Raw genomic sequence first — 26059 nt, forward strand, 5'->3', positions numbered from 1 at the left:
TTCTGCTGCTGCACCAAGAAGGGAACACACTTTCTAGGCTTTCTCCACTACCCAACATACCGGGGTGACATATGGTACCCTTTATATTGCATGTCTTGGAGACATGAAGTTCCACACTAAAAGGGATTTGACATAGTTTTAATCTCAGTCACGCCTGGCAAGGCATTTCAAAAAGCAAAAAAACTTGGAGGTAATACTTAATGTTCTAGAGAGCAATAGATTCCTGAAAATATCTGTGCTTTGACAGGGGGAATTTTATTATACCATCAGATTACCAGTTCTAATTAACAGCAATTAAAAAAACTATTTTTTCAAAGGGCAGCTGTCAAAACATCAGAAAACAGCAGGGCATGAACATATTGATGGGTTCACACTTTAGTTGCTTTTCCAATTTCACAAATATACTGTGTCACAGGCAAAAGACAAAAAATGTGAGCCCAGATGGCCTTGCATTTCAGTTTGTAACAGCACAGTCTTTTTACAAGGCAAGAAATTCATACTATGACATGGACCAAACAATCAAAAGCCCCAACCCTTGTGAGGAAGTTCTCAGATAATTCCTCTGCAGAGAATCCATGTACATCTCCTAGAACCAGGAGGGGATAAACTACATTTACTGCTTATTCTTAGGACTGCACCACAGGGTGAGTATTTCCCACATCCTGCTGAGCTTCCTAAATTATAATGACTGATACCCAACATAATTCAATTATAATTCAAACTGAATGTTTTTTTAGAAAATCACCCCTAAATTTTCCCACCTGTATTGGGTATGGAAGAGAGTTACTCTACAATAATGGATTGTTCTTTACAGTGCTGATTTCTAGAAAGGTCTGCTTGTCTGTTAAAAAAACCAAACACCATCACAACCACCCCCAAACCACTGGAATCAAGGATACCTGTCTGCCATTAGTTAGTTATTTAACTCAGCTGCCAACCTCATAGGCCACAGAGAATAAGGCATTTAACAAAAATAACAACCTTATACAGTGAAGTTACATTTTAATTCAGATCCAGGAATGTTTCTAATGTGTGCACAGGCTGAGGTTTGCTTGAGTGAGCTTTGATCTCCAGAGCAAGAAGATTCTCACCTTTGCTATGATTTGACAGCAGATGTAAAACCAAAGCTGGGTAATTTTGATATCTTACACAAGGAGACAGCTGAACCCTTAGAAGTAACAGAGGCAGCAGGAAAAGACAGGGATCCCTTGAATTATCTAAGATACGGACTGCTCACCTTGGGGAAAGATGAGAGTTTTAGAAAGATACTGTGGTGTGGTGAGGAAGGGCAAGGAAATAAATAAAGAGATTTAAAGTCAAGATGAGCACAAGCTTGGGAGCAGACCCAAAAATCACAGAACTATCTTATCTTAGAAGCATTTCATAATTAAGAAATTATGATAAGATAGAACCACTGCAGATAAAATGGTTATTCAAAAAAGCAAATATTTATTGTTCTTTCACTGCACACTTTGGAAAGTTCTTTGAACACATCGATGAAAAATACTGTTTTAGAAGTGTGAGATCTTTTTCAGATAATTTTTCCAATTATAATTCCTGTTACATAGAGTATACATTCATTATAATTCTTGTTATGTAGAGTACACATTCTACAGCAGATGAGTGAGAGAGTCTAAGCACCTCCACCAGCCAGTGATGGAGTCTGAGCACCCTGGAGAGCTGAGATTGCAGCAGCTTTGGTATTTTTGCACAGTGATAGGAAAGGGAGCTCAGGAGGTATCTCTGATCAGGATTGGGACTGCACTGCAAATGTCTGCAATCCCAGAGCTGGCTGCTCGTGGACTACACACTAGCCCATCTCAGAATATGCAGCAGGTCTCTCCTGGAACTGTGCCATGGCTGTAATTTATCATTCTTTTTTAAAGGGTGTAAGGGCTCATTTGCAGATCACCAGAGCAAACCTGTTTCACACAGTTCACACAGAGAGAAACAGGACACTTGTTCCATGACCCCAAGTCATGTGGCATGGGTGAGGGTGGGGAAGTTGGATCCCAAAAATCTTTTCCAAAATGATGCATCTCAAAGGCCAGAAAGTGCCAAAGTCATACAAAGTCTTTGCTGCCTTTTGGGAACGTTCCTAATGCTGCACTCCTGCCTTTCAGCTGACTCAGACACCAGTGCTGAACCTTAACCCCTGCCCACCTTCTCTCAGCAAGACCAGACTCTGGCCTTGAGTTACCATCTCTGGGATGACACTGTCACCTCTGCTGATGTTCAATCAGCTGGAAGCTCTTCCCTGATGGTATCAAAACCAGAACTGTACTGATGTCAGCAGCCAGGTCAGTGTGACTCTTGGATTGCCTCTCCCATATCCAGATGGAGACAGAACTGAGCATCCTTACACCTGGATCTATTCTGTTCCCTAAGAGGAGGAACTCTGCTGCCTTCTTAAGGGAGAGAGCAGTGGGTTCAGTGTCCAGCCCTGCCTGACCTCAGACAGTGTCACTGCCAGAACCAAAGCTCTGCCATCTCTCTTCTTCACTGAAGGTAAAAATACTTCTGCTACAGAGCTTCCAGCATGTGCACTCACGAAGGAAGGTGTTTATCACACTTGAGATCTGAGATTCCTTACAGTTATTCTGTGAGGAGCTGTTAAATTTCAGTGTCTCTAGATGTTCATACTCTTTCTGAGGAGAAGTAGCAGATAAAATGATGGTCTGACACTTGATTCTGAGGAAAATTTAAACACAAGACCAGGGCAGAAGGGATTTCTGACAAGGGCACGTAGGGACAAGACAAGGGATAACACTTGTCTGATTTTCATTCAGAAAAAAGTGCCTTGTTTTATGTTTAGGCCATCACAACCTTTTCCTATGCTCTGTTATCCAAGATCACAGCACATCCAATGAAAATATTCAAAATTTCACACTAACTGCAGGAACAAATGCAAGGATTTCATAATATTCACTTAGCCATAAAAACAATTTAGAAGTACATTCACTTTCTATGTTAACATTTAGTCAAAACCATAACAAAACTTAGAAACTATTTCTGTTCTACTCATTGGAATATATTGGAGAGGAAGAAGTAAGTTTCATTCCCCTCAGGAAACCTCCATCCCCACTCCTGTGAGGGGAGAAGAAAGGGAACAGACACGTACTGTGAAAAGTGCACACATGCGATCGATCTTCTCCGGATTCCTGGGGCCCCCGTTCTTGTTTAACCTCACCATGAACCTCTCACTGAAAAACAAACAAAGGTAAAAAAACAATGAGCTTTTCCTGTGCATACTTCAACAGAAAAATACAGGTAGATTTGGGTTTTATTAAAAAAAAGATGCAGTGGTTGCTGTAATTCCAAAGTCTATAAAACAGTATTCATTGGTCTATACAAAGTTACATGGAATAGCACAGATTTCTAATAGTAAGTAGTCTGCATGTGAAAACATTGTGTTGATGCATATTCATGATGCAGTAACATTAAATAATGTGAACATAAGCACAGAACCTGTACACATTACAACTCCTCCAGGCAAAGGCTAAGGCAAACTTGCTGAGGGGTACACTGTCTTTGGTAAAACTGAGTTCATTAAAATCCACTCAAAACTAAAAGTTACAAGAATACCAATTAAGCAATCTCCTTCAACACAGAACATTTATAGAAGCAAGACACTAATTCAAATACATTAAGATTCGATTGCTCTAACTCTTACCAATCAAATTAAGCACCCTTTGATGAATAAAACCAGCACATTTAGCCAGACTGCAAAATGAACAATCCTCACAATGCATGGGAAGACAAGGACATTTGTTTTATTTCTTAAGACAGAGAATTTATGTGTAAAAGTAAGTTTGATGAGAAATTTTTTCCTAGTGTGCAACAGCCTCCTGAGTATTGACCAGAGTTTTCTTCCTAGATTGTCACAGAAATAAAGTGAGAGCACATCATTAAATCTTCCATTAAATCACAGATCCTTTCAATCCTATCCAGTACAACTGCATCAACTCCAGTAACCTTCATCTGATACATCTGCCAGCATATTATCCACTACTGGCCTGAAAAAATGAAAGCACAGTGTCCACAGTACCTCCTTTGGCAGCTTGCTCCAAGGGCCACACATCCCTGCTGTTAAAACACATGGATTAGGGGAAATGCCTGATTTCAGTGCACAGCCACTGCTTTTTGTCACCCTTCTGCATTAAAGACCCCTTTAGAGAACCTCATTTCTTGCAGGGCAGGGATATCCCCACACACAAATAAGCTATTTAACATTGTTAAAAAAATCCAAGAAAAAGTGCTGGAACGATTTTGTAGAGCTCACCCACAGTGAAATTTTTCAACAGCATTTGAGGAACAGTTCTAAAGCTGTAAGATTGTAACAGTCAGGTACTGAGACCACCTGCACCATAAATAACCACACATCTGGGGTTTCCACAGAGGTGAAGCCAAGTTCCTGCTCATCCTAACTGTGATTTATCAGACATCACCTCTTGACCCTTCCACACAGCTTTATGCTGTGAGTTCATGTGACCTGTCCATTATAAACACTGATATATTTTGAGAATTATTATTTTTGTTGAAATGGTCCTTAATTCTTGAGCATGACCCATACATGTCATTATACTCCTTTACATGATAACTTGTGTAAGTTAATGATGCTCAGCAATCCAGATCATCCTCTCTGGCTGCTTCATTCTCCCTGTCACTCACTATTACTCCAATCTCCAGTTATCCCACAACCCCATTCAGTCATAATTTTAATTAATTTCCTACCAATGCTTATAACCTCAGAGACTGCTTAAATGCCACAAAGAAATCCATAAGAATATCTGATATCTGATGATTCTTTTGCGATGTCAGTAAGTTAAGAACATTGTACCAAATGCTTTAATGACATGGTAAAATCCATTACTTCAGTAAGAATTTTGTGATGTGTTAAGTGGAGAGCAGGACAATACCAGAATTTCACAATATTACACCAACAGTCACATTAAAACAACATTACATCTTCATAGCTACCTCTATCTACCTAATACATAAATCAATGTTATATATTGTATTTTAAATTTCCAGTAAGATATAGTCTTGAACTTTCAAAACTGCTTTTTTTTTTAGACTATTATTTCAGCTCTAATGAGCATTTCATTTTCATGCAGGAGCTGAATGCAATACTGCGTGCCACAAAATTCTGTGCAGACTGTCCCTCGGACAATGGCAGGGAAGGGGCTGCCAAGTCTTTGAGCTGAGCTGTCTGTATGGATTTCATTCATTAACAAAAGCTGTACTGCTTAGTGTGCTTTTAAAGCACCCAAAGAGGGATATTCTGGAGACTCACTTGATGCTCTCTTGCAAGGTTTTCTTCCATTAATAAGTGGAAACCTTTTAAAATTTGCAATTCATTTTTCCTTGTTAAAGCCACGGAGCAAATCTGGTTCCTGTTCCCCTATTCCAGTGCTTTTTGAGAAATGAAGCAGCCACCACCTCTCTCACCTGCCTATTGATCACCTGTTCCCTTATTCCAGCCCCACTGCAATAACAACCTTTACAATCCTTCCTTTAATTTCCAATCCTCCTTTGAGTCCTCCTGCGCTTGTGTGAATAAATAATTAAAGGGACTTTGAGTCAGCAGCAGCATTTGAGAACCATGGAACAGGAAGAGGCATTTGGCCAAAGGAGATTCATGGACAGGAGGCAGAGAGTGACAGGGCAGCAGTGCCAAGAGGCCACCCCAAAGGACCAAGCCAGCTCCAGTTCTCCCTCCTTTCCTTGCACATCACTTCTCCTAAACTTCTGGATTTGTTTCTCATCTCCAGCATTCCTCTAATCTTTGACATTACTACTGACCAAGAGCAGTTTACTATTATTCTGCTGTTCTGTTATTATTCTCCTAAGGTTTCACTGGTGCTGATACTGTCAGGATCCCTGGAATAGGACTGGAACCTTTTTAAAATGGTGACCCACATTATGAACTAGTTAGTCAGCTGCTTCCCATTTTACAACCACAAATTTATTTCTATGTCAAAGCAAATCTGGAAGAATAACCCTGTTTCAAATGACCTGAAAATCCACTGCCTTCATCTACCACTGCAGGTCTGCTTTTAGACAAAAATACATACATTTAGGGTCAAGAAACTTAATGGGAATTCAGTATCTTCAATTCTTCTTTGAAGAGCTAAGTCCTTGGAAAAAGTTATGTCTCCAGAACGTCTTTTCCTCAAGCTTATCTTCTGCACAAGGACAAGAGCATGCACAGAATCTAGGAAATGTTAAGTCCAGTTTAGGAAGACTGAAGTATCAAATCTGAATAAACTCCATGTGGAAATTAATTAAAAGCCCAGTAGTTATAACTGCCAAATGAGTCGTAGAAATGAAGCATGGGAGGTACAGAGATGCAATCTGACTGCTTGATCCTACTGCTGCCCAGAACAAAAAAAAAAAAACAAACATAAAACACCCACAACCAAAATCAACAACCCAATAAAAGTTTTCAGCTATTCTGAATATACACCAAAACTAGTCCTTCTGCATAAACTTGGAGATAAATGCATCAAAACTGAGAAAAAAATTAACATTTTACCCTGCTGAGCTCAGACCCAAGAGCCACATCAGAAGCAGTATCTTAAACAAAAGCTTATTTATTCCTCTTGCTCCTATATGCTATAAGTAAGCTCCAATTACTCTAATTGCAGCATCTCCTCCTGTGCTAATTCACATCACAGTGAAACCACCTCTTGTGCAGCACTAAGCCAGGGTTTACAATCACTCTCATGATTAGTAATTGCTACAGCTCCTCAAATATAAGAACCACTGCTCTGACAAGCAAAGTCAAACAGCTTCTTGTTCATTCACTTGAAAAGGAAGAAAAATGAAAGGAGTGTAGTGTATCCCTTCTTGGCTTCCCCAAAGTGACTGAAAAGCAGGACCGTACTGAACTCTGCAGAAAGGAAGGAAGCCATCAGTGGTTTGGGATGTTACATTTCAGCATGAAAAAAGGGGCAAACAGGGACAAAAATTACTGTTGGGTGAGCAGGAGTGGCACTGTGCTCACAGGGAGTTTTTGTTGTTGAGGTTTGTTTGTGATGTTCTTTGCACAATGTGTGAAGATGACAACAAAAGGAAAGGGCTGGCAAAGAGCTTGGGCTGGGCTGGTGAGCCCCTTGTATTCATTCATGGGCACATTTCATTACTGGGGGTGTTTCAAGGCAAAAATCCTGACTGAGCATCAATTTGGGAATGGTGGTACAGCACTAACAAATTCATAATGCCAAAGCTGTGGAGGGCTGCAGATCAATTTTCTGTTTGAATTGGAGACTGGTGATAAAGAACATGGACTAAAAAAATTAATTCTTTAAGAAAGTATAGGAGATTGGTTTTCTGAAGCAGGGACAGCAGCACATTAGCACTACAATCTCATCAGGCAGAATCTTACACCCTTCCCTTGCCTTAAATCATAGTCCAAGCAGCTATTTCTCTCAGAAACAAAACCTCCTTTACTCTATCCATTCCAACTGCAAGGGAAAAAGTACATATACTCCCTAATTTTTCTAATTTTCCTCAGTGCTTCTTATTTCCTGATAAAACTGGGAGAACTCTGAAAAATCCCAATATAATTAAAAATACCTCACTCCTTTCTCAAAAGCTGTATTTAATTGGGTTTTCAGAATTTAGTGTGTGGCCAACTCCTTCTAAGAACACAAGTTATTTTAAAAATATGTATTGGTCCATGACACATGTAGAAGTGCTCATGGGAAGGGGTACAGTGATAGCAGAAAAGATCATACAACAGCTTATATTTTAGACTTTCATCTTCTCTTGGTGTCTCCCCAGGTTTCTTTCTGACACTTTTAGTGTCATGTAAAACCTTAGCTGCATGCAGAACACAAACTCAGGAACAAAAATCAGGAAATGCTGCCACAGAAGCCAGAAGTTTTCAGGAACAAGCTACAAACACTTGCCTAGCCAGGACAGTTCATCTCCTTTCAGTCCTACTGGTTAAAAAATAAATGATAAGCATGATACTATTTAATTTCTCCTTGTCCCCCTTCCCAAAAAATCTCTAGTCTCTTCTTTAAAGAATGTTAACATACCTGACAATAATTCTAGAGTAACATTTGAGCTGGCATACGAGTACCACAAGCACTTGAAGATGCTCCTGTAAAAGCACTGCATTTTGTCCCAGATAAATCTCAAGAACAAGCTCCACACAGGCCATTCAGGAGAGGGCTTGGGATGAGCTGGTCACTCTATGGCAACAAAACCTTGACAACATTTCCCTTCAAAATATCCCAGCCTGGCTGAGCACACCACATTTCAGGCAGTTTACTTCATCAGTGCCAACAAATACTGCATTCTTCCTGTCCCTGTGTGTACAAGCTCTACAAGGACTGTATGTTGTTCAGATGAATGGAATTATATGTTAGGAATTACTGGTATAGGATCAAAGCATTTTCTTAAAGCTGAAAGAAAAGGAGCTTGTTTCAAAACATGAATTAAGTTAGGAGAGAAACACCGTGAAAGAGATCCCTGGGACTTGGTGGGAGTGGGAAGGGGAGAGAAAACTGAACTATGGTCTCAAAACCTTACAGTTTGGACAAGCTAACATTTGCATGGTTTAACTTGGGAAGCTGTTCTTGTATCAAAAAGGAAGTGCCATGACCCAGCAGAGCAGAAGTTTTAAAACCCCAGGGCAGCAGCATTAGCCAGTTTTCCACAAAGCAATTACTGCTCCTCACCATCCTATTTGGAGGCTGAGTGAAAACCAGGCTCTACTGTTCTGGCTTTCCATTTCTGCTGCAGCCTGCAATACAGTTAATGATAACCACATGAGGCTTCTCATATTTGCTTGCACAGCTTCATACAAGAAAAAAATAGACTTTTATTTTCATTCCATTGACCAAATTGGAAACTGGAAATTTGTCCAAATCTCTCGAGTTTGTCAACTGCAGGAACATTACCACAGCCAGTGACTGAAATGGTCACATCAGGACAGCACTGCAGCCTGATGCTTTTGAGAACACCCTGTAGGAATTGTCTAAAAAGGAAAAAAGCCTCACTTTAGGCCTTCTGAACTTCATTTCAGGAACACGGTCCCATGTCCATGAAGAAAGCACACACCTATATCGACATTTTAATAATTTCCCATTGTGAAAAATAATGGGTTTTACTCTCGAAAGATGATTTAAGGAGGAGTAGCCTCTGAAAAAGCTTTTCAAGTTTATTTTCTGTTCATCATAATTATCTTATAGAGTTACTAATTTTTGCTCATCCTCTTGGGAAAAAAATCTAGGTCCTTACAGCTGCTGTAAGACTGACCTAATAAGAAAATCTCCCAGAGCTCCGTAAAATGAGTCTCCATTCTCAGTGTGAGTGCAAGAGGAAGCCAGAGCATGTGTACAGAATGGACCTGTGTCTGTGAAGAACTCAATTCCCATTTCCAGTGTAAAGCAACAGCATGTCCCAGATGCCAGCAGTGTTTGAGCAATCCATCATCGATAGCGGTCACTGCGGAGCCCTGGAGACAGGAGCATCACCTCTGCTGAACTTCCCGTTTGTTCTCTGTCTCAACAGCGACTCGTGGACTGTTTAAAAATCTTCCTTTTCAGACGAGTGCTCACAGAGTGTATTTGGTTTTTCCCCTTTTCTTTTGTTGGGGGAGGCAGGAGAATTCTTTCCCAAGCTGTCTTATCCAGTCACTCTGCAATAACCTCGCTTTCACAAACAACTGAGGCACAGTCCACTGCTTTGGTTTATGGAGTGTATTTTATAAAGACATCTTAGAGAAAAGAACACCAGATCTATGAGGGAAATGAATCTGGCCCTGAGAAAACGGCTCCAAGCAACACAGTTTGCTTCCCTGCAAATTCAGGCTTAATGCTCATGAATTATTAAATTACCACATTGGCGAGAAGCCCCAGGGGAGGATTACAGAGCTTACAGTAAGACTGTTACTGCAAACACTGGGTTTCCATGGAAACAGAAAATAGTGAAAATAACTACCTGTCATTTCTCTTGCCACATTCAAGGGAAAACCACCACAATGTTAAAGTGTTATTGAGGCTTGCAGGGGAAAGGGAGCTAAGCACCAATTACATTCTCCCTGGCTTCTCATGACTCTGCCAAACTTGAACATTTGACACTGTCAACATCGTCATGAGGATTTCTCTGTTATTTCCATTGTGAAAGGTACATAGTTTTGTTCCTGAAAGGAATTCTGTCAATTAGAACAAGTTTCTATCTTAAAAAAGAGAGAAGCTTCAGAGTCATCTAGTGCAATTCCCCAGTGTTGGTAATTTTAACTAATGGAAGGCAAGGCAGGCTGACCCTGCCAGGTGGCAGGTGAGGAAAGCTTTGCAGGGAAGACTCCTAATTTTGGATTACAGGTATTTTGTAGAATAAGGATTTTATCACCATCTCTACCCTGGGAGAAGCTAATGGTTCTGAGGTCTGATACAGCAGCTGTCACATTTAATTCTTGCTCCACAAGAGCTTCACACATGACAGTTTCTGTCAGGAACACAGAACTGGCTTTTGAGGGGGAATTTTGCCACAGAAAGAGCTCAAGCGTAACAAGAGGCTTCCATACACTGGGCCTTCCTACAGACAGAAAATTACTTGGAAGTGCTTTCTCTGTGCTCACTTACACATTTAAACAATCCAGATTTCCCTGCTGTCCCTCAAGTGAGCAGAATTTCTTCCAGCTGTGTGTGTTCATGACACATTGTCATTCCTCCTAAGCAGGAAAAGGGAAGACATTCCAGTGCCTGCAACTCATTGATTTCTTCCTGTTAACAACTAAAAACTCAAGATAACCCTGCAGAAAACTCTACATCCCTGCCTATTTATATGTCATATTTGATCCCCAACCCAAAAAGCCCCAACTCATGAGGGAAGGAAGATGGTGGTGGTGAGAGATACAAAATAAGATGGATATTTTGTAAAAGCTCCTGCTTTGGAATAGCTACATATTAATAATTCCATAGGAACTAGGAAAAATAGTAATTATATAGAAAAGAATTAGCATCTCTAATAACACCACTTACAATTCTTACAGCAACTTTCATATACAAATACAGACATAGCAGTTTCTTTTGCATACACTATTTATCCCCCTAGACAGGGGATAAATTGGAAAACCAAGAAAATGGAGATTCCAGAGAGACATCCAAGGAATGAAAATCAGCTGAAGCAAACAATAGAGAAAATGAAAATGCATCACTCCTCCTGTGCCCTTTTCTAAAAATCTACCCACCAAAAAACCTTATCAAATACTCCACAGGTTTTGTCTTCAGTGATGACAAAACTTGTGTTTTTCAGAAGTTCTATATTCTAGCAGAAAGGCTCTTTATCCCAGCTGTCTGTGTGCAGCAGACTTCAGAGACACACAGATCTTCCATGGTCACTGCAGTGGCCACAATAAGGCCACTGCCGTGGGTAGCAATAATAATAATGTTTGCTGAGGTTTTGAAGAAGTTCACCTTGAGCAGGATGAAAAACTCATTCTGCTACCATTACTATTGCTATGAATTCTCTTGTACAAAACTCAGAAAAACACTTCCCTTGAAATACTAAAGCCACACCAAACTAAAGTATAGGAGGAGCTGATGAAGGATTAACTATCCTAACAGATCAGATTGATAAAAGACAGGTAAAAATTGAAAGATGGGTTTTTTCATGACTAAGCAGAAGAAAAAACTCATTAGTTGGTAAGGTTAATCCCTGGGAAAATGTTCTGAATATTAAAGAAATAATTCTGAGTGATACAAAGTTATTTTTTTCCCAGCAGACAAATCATTATACTGACAGTGAATGGGATAACTTTTCTATTTTAAAATAGCTATGCTATTAAAAACATAACAAAAGGAAAATTTAGTGCATATTGCACAATAAAAGTAAAATATAATTTTCTACTTCCTTACATAGCAACTGGCAATAAAGGAACATGATAATATTTTAAAGCAATTAACTGGGGATAAGTGCCCACACATTGTCCCAGCACTCCCAGAGGCATTAATTGAGAGAGAAACAATACAGAAAAAGGATCTTCAGGTCAGTCCCATATCCTGGAAGAGAATGCAGTCAGACTGGTTTGACACAGTTTTTACTGCGGATCTTTCCACATTAATTAACAATTTCTCTTTCAGCTATTCAACTTCAACCATATTTATCTACCCAGTGACCCCTTCTTTCCTTTTTCTGACCTTATTAATGCCAGTCTTACTCTTTTTTATTTCACCTGCCCCCCTCTCTCCACTCCAAGCTGCCAAAGCTCCCTCTGCCCCAGCAGAGTCTGTACAAGTTCTCCAGCCCTGCTTTGGGCAGGTAGGGCTGCTCTCTACAGGTGCTCCTGCATTAAGGATGCTGATCCCGCACAGCAGAGCTTTGAGAGGACTCAAATCCCTTCTCCAACAGGACTTGTGGGAAATTTGCCATTGCATTTCACAAGTTGGCTCAATGCTTGAAATGGAAGCTCCTGAGAGTGGTAATTGTCTGAATTAGCAAGTGCTACAGGAAAATTACTCAAGATGGCATGTGTAAGCACAATGTAATTTTAGCAACACTGTTCTCTTGCTAACATTTTTTTAGCAGCTGATATACATTCCTATTGACAGTTTGAAAGTAAAAAAACCCCATGACTAAATGATGATGAGAACCATGAAGCTAATGGCCTTCATCAAATACAAACAGAGATGAGGGATTCTTGGCAAATTTGTCAAGGTAACCGTCAGCAGCTAGCTACAGATTTGTATTCTGACGTCTGAATCGGGAATACTGTGTCTCTGAAACTCCTACTACAGAAAGAGCGAAAATCAAATCCCCTACAAATTCATCATTTCTAAATCCAGTGTTTCCAAGTGGTGCATTTCATTCTACTCTACCTAAACACTGGCACAAATATTTTCTTTTTATAGCCTCCCTTTGCCACTCAAGTGCAGTATCGTGACTTCTACAGGAGACCAGGTTGTAAAAGTGAGCAGCAACTTGGGAAAGCCTCTAACACTCACACACTGGTTAAACCAATCCCAGTGTGGTCATGCCCCATAAGTTTACTTGTTTGCAAGGACACATTTAAATTGATAACCATGTTCTCTAATATTTTTACACCATTAGTATCTTGACCCATTTACACATTTGTCTGCTGATTTTTATCACAGAAAATAATTTGGCTGGAAAGTGTCCCAGGATCCAGAGATGAGTAACAAATGGGAAATCATTATCTCCATTTCCTCTGCAGTTACCACCAAACCCCACTGCAGAGCAGTACTAATAGCCAAACATTGCTACTGAACATTTTTTGACTCAGCTTTGAAAAATAGGGCCAGATGATTTTATGTCAGATGACTTTTGAGCAGCTGAAGCCAACTATCCTGCTGTAGACCCAGAGTGTTTTTTCAGTCCATAATTACGTTTCCAAACCATGTTTCTCTCCCGAGAACTGCTTTGTCAATGGTGTTAAATTCTTAAGGCAAGACTTGGGACAGACTGTACTGCTCACATTCTCCCCATCATCCACCCACAAGTTGAGAACATTTCCACTAAAAACATCTTTCTGTATCACCTATTAGCAAGAGCTTTAAAGAGCAAGCTTATGTTTTTTCTCATTTTGGCTACTGCTTTTAAATTTTAACACTGAAATAGATGTTTCCCAATCCAACTCCTAGCCTGTGTTGCAGTGATTAGAATCCTGGCTCACCCCAAAGCCATGGCAGATATTTAAAATAGACAGTGCAGAGAACACCTGGTCTCTCAACAAAAGGTTTGAACACTTTCGGTGTGAGAAATGCCCACATGGGCTTCCTCAGTCACTCCCATCAACAGCACCATGGGCACTCAGCACATCTCCCGAAGCTGCAGTCACGAGGAGGTCGCTGCTATAACGGGAATGGCAAAGGCTCAGTAAGTAGGAGGAGGCAGGTGGAGGAGTTACCAGCAGAAATATGCACAACACCATTTTCCATGCATAATTACTGCTCAGAACCCCAGATCTTCAAATTCAATCACAGCAGAGTTTCTCTTTTGTTCTGTTCACTCTCCATAATTAAGGATATTTCTAGATGACAAGAAAATTTTAAATCCCAGTGGTGTGTAAAATAGGGTAACTGGTGGAAGATGCAGGCAGGATTAAAAAGATTCACATGTTTAAACATAAACTTTATAAAGAAAAAATAAGACAGAAACTTATTTATCCTTTTCCATACTCAAAAGGCTGAGAGAACCGGGATTGTTCAGCATGGAAAAGTGAAGGCTTCAGGGTAACCTAGCTGCCCCTTCCAGAACTTGAAGGGAGCCTACAGGAAAGATGGAGAGAGACTCTTTACAAAGGCTGGAGTGAGAGGACAAGGGAGAATGGCTTCACACTGAATTTAGATGAGATATCAGGAATAAATTCTCCCCTGTGAGGGTGGGGAGGCCCTGGCACAGGTGCCCAGAGCAGCTGGGGCTGCCCCTGGATCCCTGGCAGTGCCCAAGGCCAGGCTGGACAGGGCTTGGAGCAACCTGGGACAGTGGAAGGTGTCCCTGCCATGGCAGGGGGTGGAATGAGATGGTGTTTAAGGTCCCTCCTAACCCAAACCATTCTCAGATTCTATGACAGTTAGTGGACTTATAAAGTTTATTTTCAGAAAAACCCCGCTATCATACTTCTGACTGTGTAATTTTTCTAAGTTATACAAAATTCCATGCATTTCCTAGAAAAAAAAGTTATTATATAGGTATCTAAACCTCACTGCTTTAATGAATTTAATTTATTTTTCATCCATCAAAATCATGCTAAAAATGTTAAAAAATGTCAATATATCTCTTATTTGTTGCATCTTTGCCTACCAGTTTCCAGCTCCTTTAGAGCAATTTCATCCAGCCTGTATCTCTTTATTCTATCAAGTTTAATACTTCTCTTCTGTTGAGACAGGAGGTGCATTCCCATATAATAGAACAAAATTAGTTGGCTCTGATGTGATTTGTGCTCGACAAATCTATGTTGACTTTTACTTACCATCTTGTTAGCTTCTTAGTGCTAACAAGTAGTTTATTTGTTCCATTTTTCGCATTTGTCATCGGATTGCAGCTGACCTTCTTAGGGAGATTGAGGCAAAACAGCCATTAAATACTCCAGCTATCTTGGAAACATCTGCTGGTGGCTTAATGTCCCCTTTAATCTGTTTGGTTATTTCTTGATTTTGTAAAAAAGTGGGGGTTTGCTGGGAAAACATTATAGAATTATTCCTTTTTTTTTTTGTCCTGGATGCCCTTTGCTAGTTGTATTTTTCCTACAAGTTTCCGTCTCTTCCCATCCCTGCTTGTGCAATTTCATTTGTCCTTTTTTATATTGCCTTCCCAGCTCCATTTCACCACAGAACATGATACAGACTTTCTGTTGTTCCCACATATTTAATCTTTCCTTCATACTGAAGCAATTTGCTTTTGTGCTCTTCAACAGTATCATTCACAAACAGACAACTCTCAAATGTTTTTTTCTCCATATCAGTTTACCTATCTCTGTCTGATCCTTATTGACACCTTCTGTGCTGAGTTCACCATCTTCACAGTAACATTTTCTTTGCTGCCTTTTTGATGTTACTCTCAACTCGCTCATTCCATGATCATTCATCCCAAGATAAGTCTCACAATGGGGTGTAATCATTGGCTATAATCCAAATTGGATCAATTATCACATCATTTTCCAGTAACTTCCACTTAGCAAACAAACTGAGGTATTAAAGATGAGTCACAAAGTTGCTAGACTAGTGGCTTTGTATGCAAGAAAAAAAGAAATCCCAAACACTTTAAAACAGACAAACACACTTTAATCCCTTTTTATCTGAGCCTTTAAGTTCTATTGACTTATAAGTATTACCTTTTATATTTCTGTCAGACTAGAAATGAAGTAACTTTTTCTTAGTGTTTACCTCTAGGTCTGACCCCTCTGATGGCAGTGTTGTTATTCCTGCTGTCCACAGATCCCCACTGTTATCCTTTGTCTGCTCCTCATTTGCTGACAACCATTGAACACGGGAACATTTTTGTATTGAGAACATGGGAACCATCTCAAATGGCATTTCAGCTGCTGCTCCAACCTTCTGATTGTTAATCCACACCTGGTGCATGCTGTTACTTCAGCCCTTGAAAAACACTGGAACTTTAAGCAATTCCTCACTTAACCTCCCTGGGAAATAACTCTTGGCACCAGCAGGTTCAGGGATGTTTATAATCCAGCACATGTCCAAGGCAGTAATGCTGAAAGCCATTCAGCCTCCAGTGTGAGCTGCTTGGGTAAGAAATTTATCAACCTCCAAACCATTTCAGAAGTCAATTTGTCCCTTTCATTTCGAGTGCAGTTTGCAGAAGCCTTGCTTGGGATTTTTACCTTAATGTACTATGTCCCGAGAGGAAAGAAAATGTTTTAAAGTAGACATAAAAACATCATTCTAAATTTGTAGCAATGTGTTTGTCTGTTTTCTGGTTTCTTCTCCAAAACAGAGCTCAGCCTCATTACACATTTTTTCCCCAGCACTCTTTGGGATGTCAGAAAATGTAAAAATTATGCTGTTTTCACTACAGCAGACCACGGATGCTTAATGCAAAGAGCTAAGTAATAACAACTGTTTGCACAAAAAAGCATTACTGTATATATTTAAATTTGCCTGAACCACTCTTTGTACTTTTTCTCATTATAACTATTGCTTCATTTTTTTTATTTTTTTTTTAACACTGGCAAAACCCTTTCCTTAAGACTCTCCACTCAGTGTTTACATACAAACTGCAGCCCAAGACAATTCATCTCCTTTCAAAGCAATTCCTGCTAACTACATCAACTGGAGTGTCCAAAGAGCTGCAAAGATGGGAAGGGTCTGGAGGGGAAGCTCTGTGAGGAGCAGCTGAGGGCCCTTGGTTTATTCAGCCTGGAGGAGACTGAGGGGAGACCTCACTGGGACCTTCAGCATCCTCCTGAGGGGCAGTGGAGGGTACCAATCTCTGCTCTCTGTGCCCATGGACAGCAGGGAAGGGCTGGAGCTGTGTCAGGGGAGGTTGAAGCTGGATATCAGGAAACACCATCAAGTCATCAGAGCGTTCTAACACAGACCAATATTTAGTGGGATGTACTCTGAGGAGATAGAAAACACTTCTCACTTACTTTGTCTTCCAAAGAGAGGAAAGAACATTCTGTGGCTCTTCCCTCACTTTGAAACAAATCTAAATCTAATTGCTGAAAACTAGGAGAGTTTTGACTATGGCAGCAAGTGACTGCCAGGACATGCTTTTACCAAAACTCAGAACACTGCACAAACATGGTGCTTTACAATCAGACCAAGCTGCATTTGCTAAACTTCCAAGACACAAAAGAACTGCTGCAATGCTCTTCTACATACTTTGATGTTTTCAAAACACAGGCTTATAAGAGAAAAAGCCCACCTCATGTTTGTTAACACTGGTACCAACGAGTTCAATAAACAGAGAGCAAAGGGATGAATGTTAAGAGTTTATGTTGAGAGCAATACAGTGATGAGAAAAAGCTATTTTGTGACAGGCTTGGAAGCCAAGGAGTGGAGGAGAGTTAGAGGAGGCACACAGCAGTCTCTTCTCAAACCACAGCCTTGCCCTGTCATTTGTGCTTCTTAACCAACAGCCCTAAGGAGGAAGCTACAAAACACCATTCAGTAATGTCTGAAGGCAAAGTCAGAAAACTAAAAAAATTCAACCATTCTGTACCTTTAACTCTTCACTAAATTTCCTGTGCAAAGACCAGTACCTCTGATCTTCCCACATAAGGATTGCAGGGCCAGCAACTCAGGATTTACCAGCTCTGTCCTTCCAGCTGGGCCACAAGAACACACCACATGTTTATCTCCAATATGTTTGCTCTGCTCACAGCTCTCTTCCTAGGAAGCTTTTTAGCTGTTTGACACATTCCTACCTGATCTGTTTGCCTTCCCGGACATCGTACAAAGAAAAAAAGACGTCTGTGTCCTCTCCAATGGTGTTGTAGGTGAAGCTCTTCAGGCTGAGGAAGAAGTGATGAGGCACTGGCATCCGACAGGCTTCCCCATGCCGCTGACGGATCGTGTCCACCTGATTCAAAGCAGGGAGAACCATTGGCACCTCCATATATTCCATATACTTCTATATATTCCATATACTTCTATATATTCTTCTAAATAAAGGACACCTGAACAACTTGACCACTTTAACTGACATCCTGCTCTCCTCTCACCATCAAGTAAAAGCTTAATCTCAAATATATTCTGCCTCAGAGATAGGTGCAAGATTAAGCTTTCTGCCTCTATTTTTAGCTCTTCTAATTTGAATAGATTGATGAAACTGTGATAACCAAGTAGAAACAAAACAAATGGGTTATGCATTGGAAATCTGATTTTATCAAGTAAACCAAATCAATCCTATTTCTCAAATTTTGCCTTGATTCTGGTACTGAAAATGAATTATAAAGACAGTATTGGGGTGGTTCCTGATGATTTCCATTTAAAGCATATAGACTTCAAAGCATTTTTAGTAACATTTGTTACATTGTTTCTTTTGAGAAGCTGCAATTTCTTTCTAGAGGTCATTTATGTGGCCTTGAGAATGAGGACAGTGATGTCCCCCTGTACTGGGCACTGCTGAGGCCACACCTTGAATCCTGGGGTTTGGGCCCCTTGCTGCAAGGAAGAACTGAGGTGATGGAGTCTCTCCAGGGATGGGAACAGAGCTGAGGAAAGGTCTGGAGCACAAGTCAGATGAGGAGCAGCTGAGGGAGCAGAAGGGCCTCACCCTGGAGGAGGCTCAGGAGGGACCTTATTGCCCTGTGCAATTCCCTGAAAGGAGGTTGTAGCCAGGTGGGGTTTGGTCTCTTCTTTCAAGGAACAAGCAACAGGATAAGAGAAAATGGTTTCAAGTTGTGCAAGGCAGGTTTAGGCTGGATATTAGGGAAAAATTCTTCACTGAAAGGGTTGTCAAGCACTGGAACAGGCTGCCCAGGGAATTGGTGGAGTTGCCATCCTTGGAGGGATTTAAAAGATGTGTAGATGTGGCGCTCAGGGACAGTTAAGTTGTGGGCTTGGCAGTGCTGGGGAAACATTTGGACTTAACCTAGATTAAGGTAATTTTCCATTCAAAAACAATCCATGACTTAGAACCAGGTTTAACAGGCCAGTTTGTCCTGCAGGTATAAAAAAACTTAACAAGGGTTGATAACATGAGCAACCGATCAAGCCAAAGTTTACATTTTGATTTAACATACCAAGACCTATTCACAACAGTGAATGCTGGGGTGGCCAAGGAGAAAAGAGTGTAAGTAAATGTATGCTTTCAGATTTTACAACCCTTTACATCCACTCATGCTGATCTTAATAAACAGGTTGCATGAATGTCATAAAATCATTATGCTCATCACCTCTGAATGCATGGACAGGTAGATTCTAACAACAACAAAAAAAAAAGTCTTAAAATGCCCAGAATTAAAGTTCAGATTTGTACTGAAAAAAGGAATTTTGTTCTGGATTTAAAATTAAATCCAAGGAAATCCTCTTTCTTTAAAGACAGGTACCTGTGGAAGCACAGATCTCTGTAAAGATCAAAGCCAGGTTCCATGACCAGGACTGGATTATATAGCACAGAAAGGATGTGTGAAACAGAAGCCACTAAGCCACATGTTAGCAGGTAGAGAGAAGAATCACACAGGCAGAGTGAGGCTTTTGATCTCACTACACAATTTTATCTTTTAGGAACAACAGTTACAAGCTCAGGAAAAGATACCTAAATGGAAGTTTGAAGAAGGAGCTTAGTGACTTAAATACTTGGGGATCTTCTGAGGAAGTGTGACATGGGTAAGGACTTGCCCAGTAATCTCCATCATACCTTTACCTACATTACCAAGGACTTAAAGACTACAAAAAATTCAAATGTGGATGGTATTTACCTGTGACGTGCTCTGCTGGACACTGTGTCTACTTGACAAATGCTGTGGAGATACAAAATAGTAACATTTAAACCTTTTAAAAAGTAAGAAATATTTACATTATATTTATGTAGCATTAGAGCAGTAATTCTAAAATATTACTTTTAAAATTATTGCCAACTTTCCATGGCCTTTTTTTCACAGTGTATCATCACACACACTTTCCTAATGGCTTTTCTCAGTAAAGCCTTTCTTAGCCTAACTATTTGAATTTACAGGGGGTATTTACCTTAGCTTTTACAGTAAATTGCTGTGACAAGTTAGACAGAATTTCAAAAAGAAATGCTATTACAGTGTTGGAAATTTCATTATTCTGTATAATCTCCATCTTCTCCTGCGAAGTGGGAAGATACCCCACCACTAATCCTCACCTCCTGGTATGTTGTCTGTGAAAAAGTGCATTTGTTAAAAAAAGCCAGTCATCGAGAAAGAAAGATGTATTTTAGATGTTGTTAAAACTTTTCACTCTAATAAGAAAATGAAATCCTGAAAAATGATTGATGGTTCTACAATTTCAGCTGCGCAACACCTGTAAAGAAGCATCAGTATAAAAGAGTGACATGGCTGGAAACTCAAAGGATGATGTTGTATTTAAAGCCTTTTATGCTAGAAGATGTTATAATCGGAAAATGGACTGCAAGACTCACTGAAGCCATTTAATCTCCAAAGGGAGATTTAAATACTAATCTAAATTGAAAAGGTTTCAGAGAGCTTTAAAAAAACCCATCATTAATGATTCTGCCATGCCTTTCACTGAACATCATCTTAATATTAGCATTTTAAACTGAAATATTAACATTGACACTACCACACATTATTAAATACTCTCTTCATTCACCCCACCTTTCTCCTATTAGAAACCCAACATCTTAATCTGACCAAACACACTGTATCAGAATTAGCAGATCTGTTGACAAACACGAAGCCTCAAAGGACATAAAAATAAAAGATTGTCCACAGAATGTATTTGTCATCTTAAACTACAATGCCATCTTTCACACAGAACGCAAATAAGATTTTTTTGCTACAAAAGGAGAAATAACCTTCATCATGAGAATAACCCAAGGAGATATTGGGGTACTGAGGGAGCTGGCAGAAGTGCTCACTGAGCCACTTTCAATCCCTCACCAGCAGTCCTGGTTAACTGGAGAGGTCCCAGTTGAACACCAGCCAGCAGCGGGCCCAGCTGGCCAAGGACACCCCGTATTCGACTCTGGTGATGCCACATCTCAAATTCCGTGTTCAGTCTTGGGCCCCTCACTACTGGATCTGCCATTTGGGAAAATTTTGTCACCCAAAGTGTTGTCAAGCATTGGAAGAGGCTGCCCAGGGCAGTGGTGGAGTCCCCACCCCTGGGGGGATTTAAAAGATGTGCAGCTGTGTCCTTGGGGACAGGGGTTGGTGGGGCATTGGCACTGCTGGGGGAATGGCTGAGCTCAATGATCTTAAAGGTCTCCTCCAACCTAAACAATTCTGTGATTCTAAATGGCATATTTTGACATCTGTTTACATTCACAGTTATAAAAATGTCCTCTTTCACTCTCTCAGTAGAAAAATAATGATCTCCAGCTCTATTGTTTGTCTAACTATTGCACCATCTTTTGAATGTTAAAAGCCTTCAAGCTGGCTGAGTTGCCTATTTAATCTTTTTGTCACCTGCAACCACTCAGCATCAGCTGGCATAGAAAAGACCAGTTATTTAAGCTATTCAAGGTGTCCTGACTTCTTTTGATTAAATTAATCTCTAAATCCCAGTAAGAAAGCAAGACACTCAAGCAACACAAATATGAGAGGTGGTCTGAAGAGATTCCTCAGCAAACACTGCTGCTTACAGACTGTACACTGAGGTAAATCTATAAAAATAAGGGGTAAAAACCTCAGGTTTTAAATTTTTCCACAACCAAAAGATTAGATTTGACTAACTCTCTGTTTTCATGCTTCAGAACCACGTTATAACAATACAATCACTGACTGAGTTAATTTATGTGCCCTTGCCTCTGGCCAGGCAAAGTGCCCAGAGGGTATGTGCCATTTTTGGGTACTTGGATGGGAGGGTGACTGAAAATAGCCAACATGGATTTATCAGGGGTACATTATGCTGGATCAAGTGATTCCCCTGAAGTAAAATAACCAAATCAGTAGATGAGGGAAGATTAGTGGCTGTTGTCTCTCCCCAGCTCAGCACAGTCTCCCACAGCATTCCTGTGTAATTCCCAAGCTGTAAACTTACACCTGCATGGGCAGACTAAACTGTTTGGTCCAAAAACCCCAACAAACAGCAGGATTTGCAGGCTCCAAAGGTAGTGGCTGATGGTGTGAATTCTTCAGGGTCTGTCCTGAGACCTATGCAGCCTCAAATTCCCAGATGATCCTAAACTGGGGGCAGCAGACTGGCAGGGTCCTACTAAAGCAAGCCAAACCTAAGTCAGAGGGTGCACTCAGGCAGCAGCAACATTTAACAATTTACTGTTTCTGTTATCAGAAATGGAGCCAGTAGACTAAGAATAACATTTATTCCTTTTTCATCAGCACTGAGTAAGCTAGAGCTGAAACACTGCATTCAGCAAAGGGCAGCGAAGCAGCACAAGGTGTTTGAGGAGGATGGAGGGAATGCAGCATTTTGAGTCTGGAGTAGAGCAGGTTTGTAGGTGACCTGTGGCAGCCTTCCTGTAACCATGAAGGTCCCAGCACCAAGAGGCAGCCAGGCTCTCCACAGAGCTGCACAGCAAATTGGCCAAAATACTGTGGCCATCAACTACAACAGGGGATATCCCAATGCTTCAACAAGGAAAAATATAGCTCCATCAGGGTAGTTATTAAAAACTAATTAGAACATTAGAACAGAGAGCCAATCTTTTCCCTTGAAGAATTTCAGCATCTAACTGGACAAAGCACTGAGCAGCCTGGTCTGAATTCAGTATTGACCAGAAAGTTTGCTCAAACCTTCCTGAGGTCCCTTAAAATCTGAAAAGTCTTCCAAAGTGATATAAAAATAGGACTGTTTAGAAATTATTCATCTTCAGTCTAAAAAAACCAAAAAATCAGTTTTACCTTTATTTTTCCCAAAAGATAGTTGTAAATGTTGTGCAAACTTTACCAGATACGTCTTTTAGTATATCTTTCCTCATCAAAGTGTTTTCTGATGCTTAAACTGATTCCTCGCTATTGTAACTTAGGCATATTATTCTTTTCTTATCCATCATTAGGATAAAAAGATAATTAAGCTTGTGATTTCATTATAACCTTAAATCTTGTCTACAAAACCACTTAAGCTTGTAGTGTCCCAATCTGTACTTCAGAGCCAACAACTGACTGCAGGAATTCAAACCTTACATTTATTATCCCCTCTGGTACAAAACCACATTTTTCAAATAATTTCTTCTATTTCTCTATATTATTTAGAATTTTGATCCTTCCCTCCACTGAAAGAATCAGAAATACCATTTCCAACTTTGTGGATTTTGTATATTTAGGAAGCAGACTCCTTATTTCAGCATCTAGTCCTTAATTAAACTTAAAGCACTTGAAATGGAAGATGATCCCAAGAAATTCAGCAAATTCATCCCTCCTCCTATTTAATCAAATTATTGACAACCTTTTTTTTTTTTTTTGAGTATGGGTTTTCTAATTAGCTCTGTGTTTACATTATAGTAATTTCATGTAGAACTAATGACCTTTGAAGAGTTTAAATTAAAACAAACATTTAAAACCTTTATCGAAATCTAAATATGGTATCAGCTGCTTCTCCTCTATTCACTGGACCTATCTATGTTCTGGAACTTTATTAAATTTTATTAAATTGCTTATTCTGGACAAGCTTACACTCACTATTACTCATATCCTTGCTGCAAGTAATTTTCTACTGTTATTGTTATTATTATTATTTTCTGGCATCTTTTATAGGGAGAGAATAATTTCCAGCTCCTCCTCCATCACCAATTTTTAAGGTGTGAAACTGGCTTGCCCTTTGCTGGTATTCTGGAACCTTGCCCATCTTCCCAATGACTATCACTAACATGTCTGATATGGCTTCTCCAAAGATCCCAACTGGAATGTATATAGTTCCAAACCCCCTGGGACTGAAAACTTCTTGATAAAGAATTGATAACTCTTGATAAGAGTTTAGTGGGGCAAAAAGATATTAAGTGCCACATTATTTTATTGCATTAGATGCCAGTTGGTTTTCCCCAGTATAAAAACTTTCCTTTAGCTTCCCAGTTAGTACCAGGTTATTTATATAAAACTGTTTTTCCTTGCAATTGACCATATTAGCTTCTTATATCTGAATTTGTGCATTGCCTTTCTAATTTTTCTATTTACCCATTTGTGCTATTCTATTATACTCCTCTATAATTCTGTTCTTGTAAACTGGCTCTCAGTAATCTCAATTTCCTTTCACTCTAATGCCTTGGGGAAATGAAGAAATTTTTAATTCATCCAACTTGGCCTGTTAGTGAACATCTTGTGGTTTTGTTCTTAATTTACTGAAAGAGCTATCAATTCTCCTTACCTCCTTTCTCATCAAACCTCCATCACATGATATCAGTTTTCAGTGTTGTTCTTCCTCATTCCTTTCCTAGAAATGCCTGGTGAGTGAATCCCATCATTCCCAAGTCATCTTAAAAAGCTTTCTGTCTTCATATTCTCATTTGACTTCTTACTGGGCTTTAGAACCCAATGTGCACCAACCTGTTCTGTCAATCTGCTTTGTTTTACAAGGAACAACCAAGAAAATCATAAAGATTTGTGTCCAGTTTGTGTCCAGTTGTTTTCCTTACCTAGTAGAGTTTTGGGTAACTGAAGTCTTATTTTCTTGACTGTTCCTTCTAACCAATCACATTTACCATTTGAATAAAGAAGAAACAGTTATGAGGTGATGGCAGCATTAATTTGAAACTATTTATTTAGGAACTCTATTTTTTTCCATTAGGAAAATATAATGGCATGAATGGCATTTCTCTCACAACTGGAAGAAATGCTTAATCTGCAGCAGTTACACAGCCAACAGCTGTGCCCTCCATACACCTCCTGAATTTGTCCTGAAGACACATACCCACTTCAATACCTTTATAGAAGAGCTAAACCTAATTAATCACCAGCTTTGTACATTTCTGATTTGTGAAACAACTTCAGACATTTGTGTCTTGTAACCCTTCCACTAAAATGTGCCATCCAAGTGTTCCTGACATTCTGCAGGACTTTGTGTTCCTAAATGACAACTTCAATCCAGTGGCAACTCCAGTACTGAGCTCTGTGGCAGAATTCTGAGAACATATTTTCCCACCATTCAAAAGTAATATGTATTTTTAAAAAGTGTTCTGTCATATTGGTTATAGTCACAAACATTGTCATAGGGAAAGGGCAATTTGCTTTCCTTCAGGAGCGAAGCAACAATTCCTGACAATTGCTGTGCATCCTGCAGCCACTGGCATTTAGCTTCAGAATGAGTAACGTGGAGAAGCGGGACGTGCAAGGCCTCAGAGCACAATAGTTCAGCCAAAGAGAAGCATACAGCATCACCCAGCAGTCACAGACACACTTAGCAATGAAACATGAGAGCTAAAAAGAGGCTCAAATTTAACAACTTACAATTTATCAAGAAGAGAAGTGCTAAGTTTAATGACTGAGTAAAAAATGCTTGAATCTCGGCTGTCACAGAGAGAAAAATCTGATGTATTACCTCACCTATTTCTCTGCTAATGAGTGTTTTCTATGTTACATTTAATATCCTACAATCCTGAAAATATAAGGGTTATTTGGCTCTCACAACTATTCTTGCAAGGTTATTTTACTATGTAAAACCTCACTGCTCATTTAAGTATCCATTAAGTATTTCACCACAAGTAAGGAGGATTCCCTCTCTGTGTTTTTGTTAAATAATAAAAACAATCCTCAGACCACATTAAAACAACCCTAGAACAACCTAAGTCACCAACATGCCCTTCCTTCATTTTTTACTATATTTAAGTTAAAAAAAAGTAGCAGGATTTTAGCTGCTTTGGTTCCTGAAAGTGCCTCCTGACCGTGAAGAGATGTGATTAGACAGCACTGTCTTCTTGCATCTACAGACTCCAGCAGCAGTGAAGTGTGAAGTGAGTAATGGTGCTGTCCTGAGCCCTGCCCAGGATGGAGCAGCACAGAGACAGTCACAGG

General features: G+C 39.8%; 1 protein-coding gene across 1 annotated transcript in view; it reads right to left on the reverse strand.

Annotated features, from left to right (window-relative positions):
- The window catches only part of DOCK3 (dedicator of cytokinesis 3), a 183324-nt gene that overhangs the window by 87956 nt on the left and 69309 nt on the right, over positions 1–26059 (reverse strand). The window contains exons 8-10 of the mRNA XM_058845181.1: positions 19868–19909; positions 17870–18024; positions 3122–3203 (exon numbers count right to left, since the gene is read on the reverse strand). Coding sequence (XP_058701164.1) covers positions 3122–3203; positions 17870–18024; positions 19868–19909 — 279 coding nt within the window. The remainder of the gene's footprint in view (positions 1–3121; positions 3204–17869; positions 18025–19867; positions 19910–26059) is intronic.

The sequence above is a fragment of the Poecile atricapillus genome, chromosome 9 (assembly GCF_030490865.1).
Source record: "Poecile atricapillus isolate bPoeAtr1 chromosome 9, bPoeAtr1.hap1, whole genome shotgun sequence".
Taxonomy (NCBI): Eukaryota; Metazoa; Chordata; class Aves; order Passeriformes; family Paridae; genus Poecile; species Poecile atricapillus.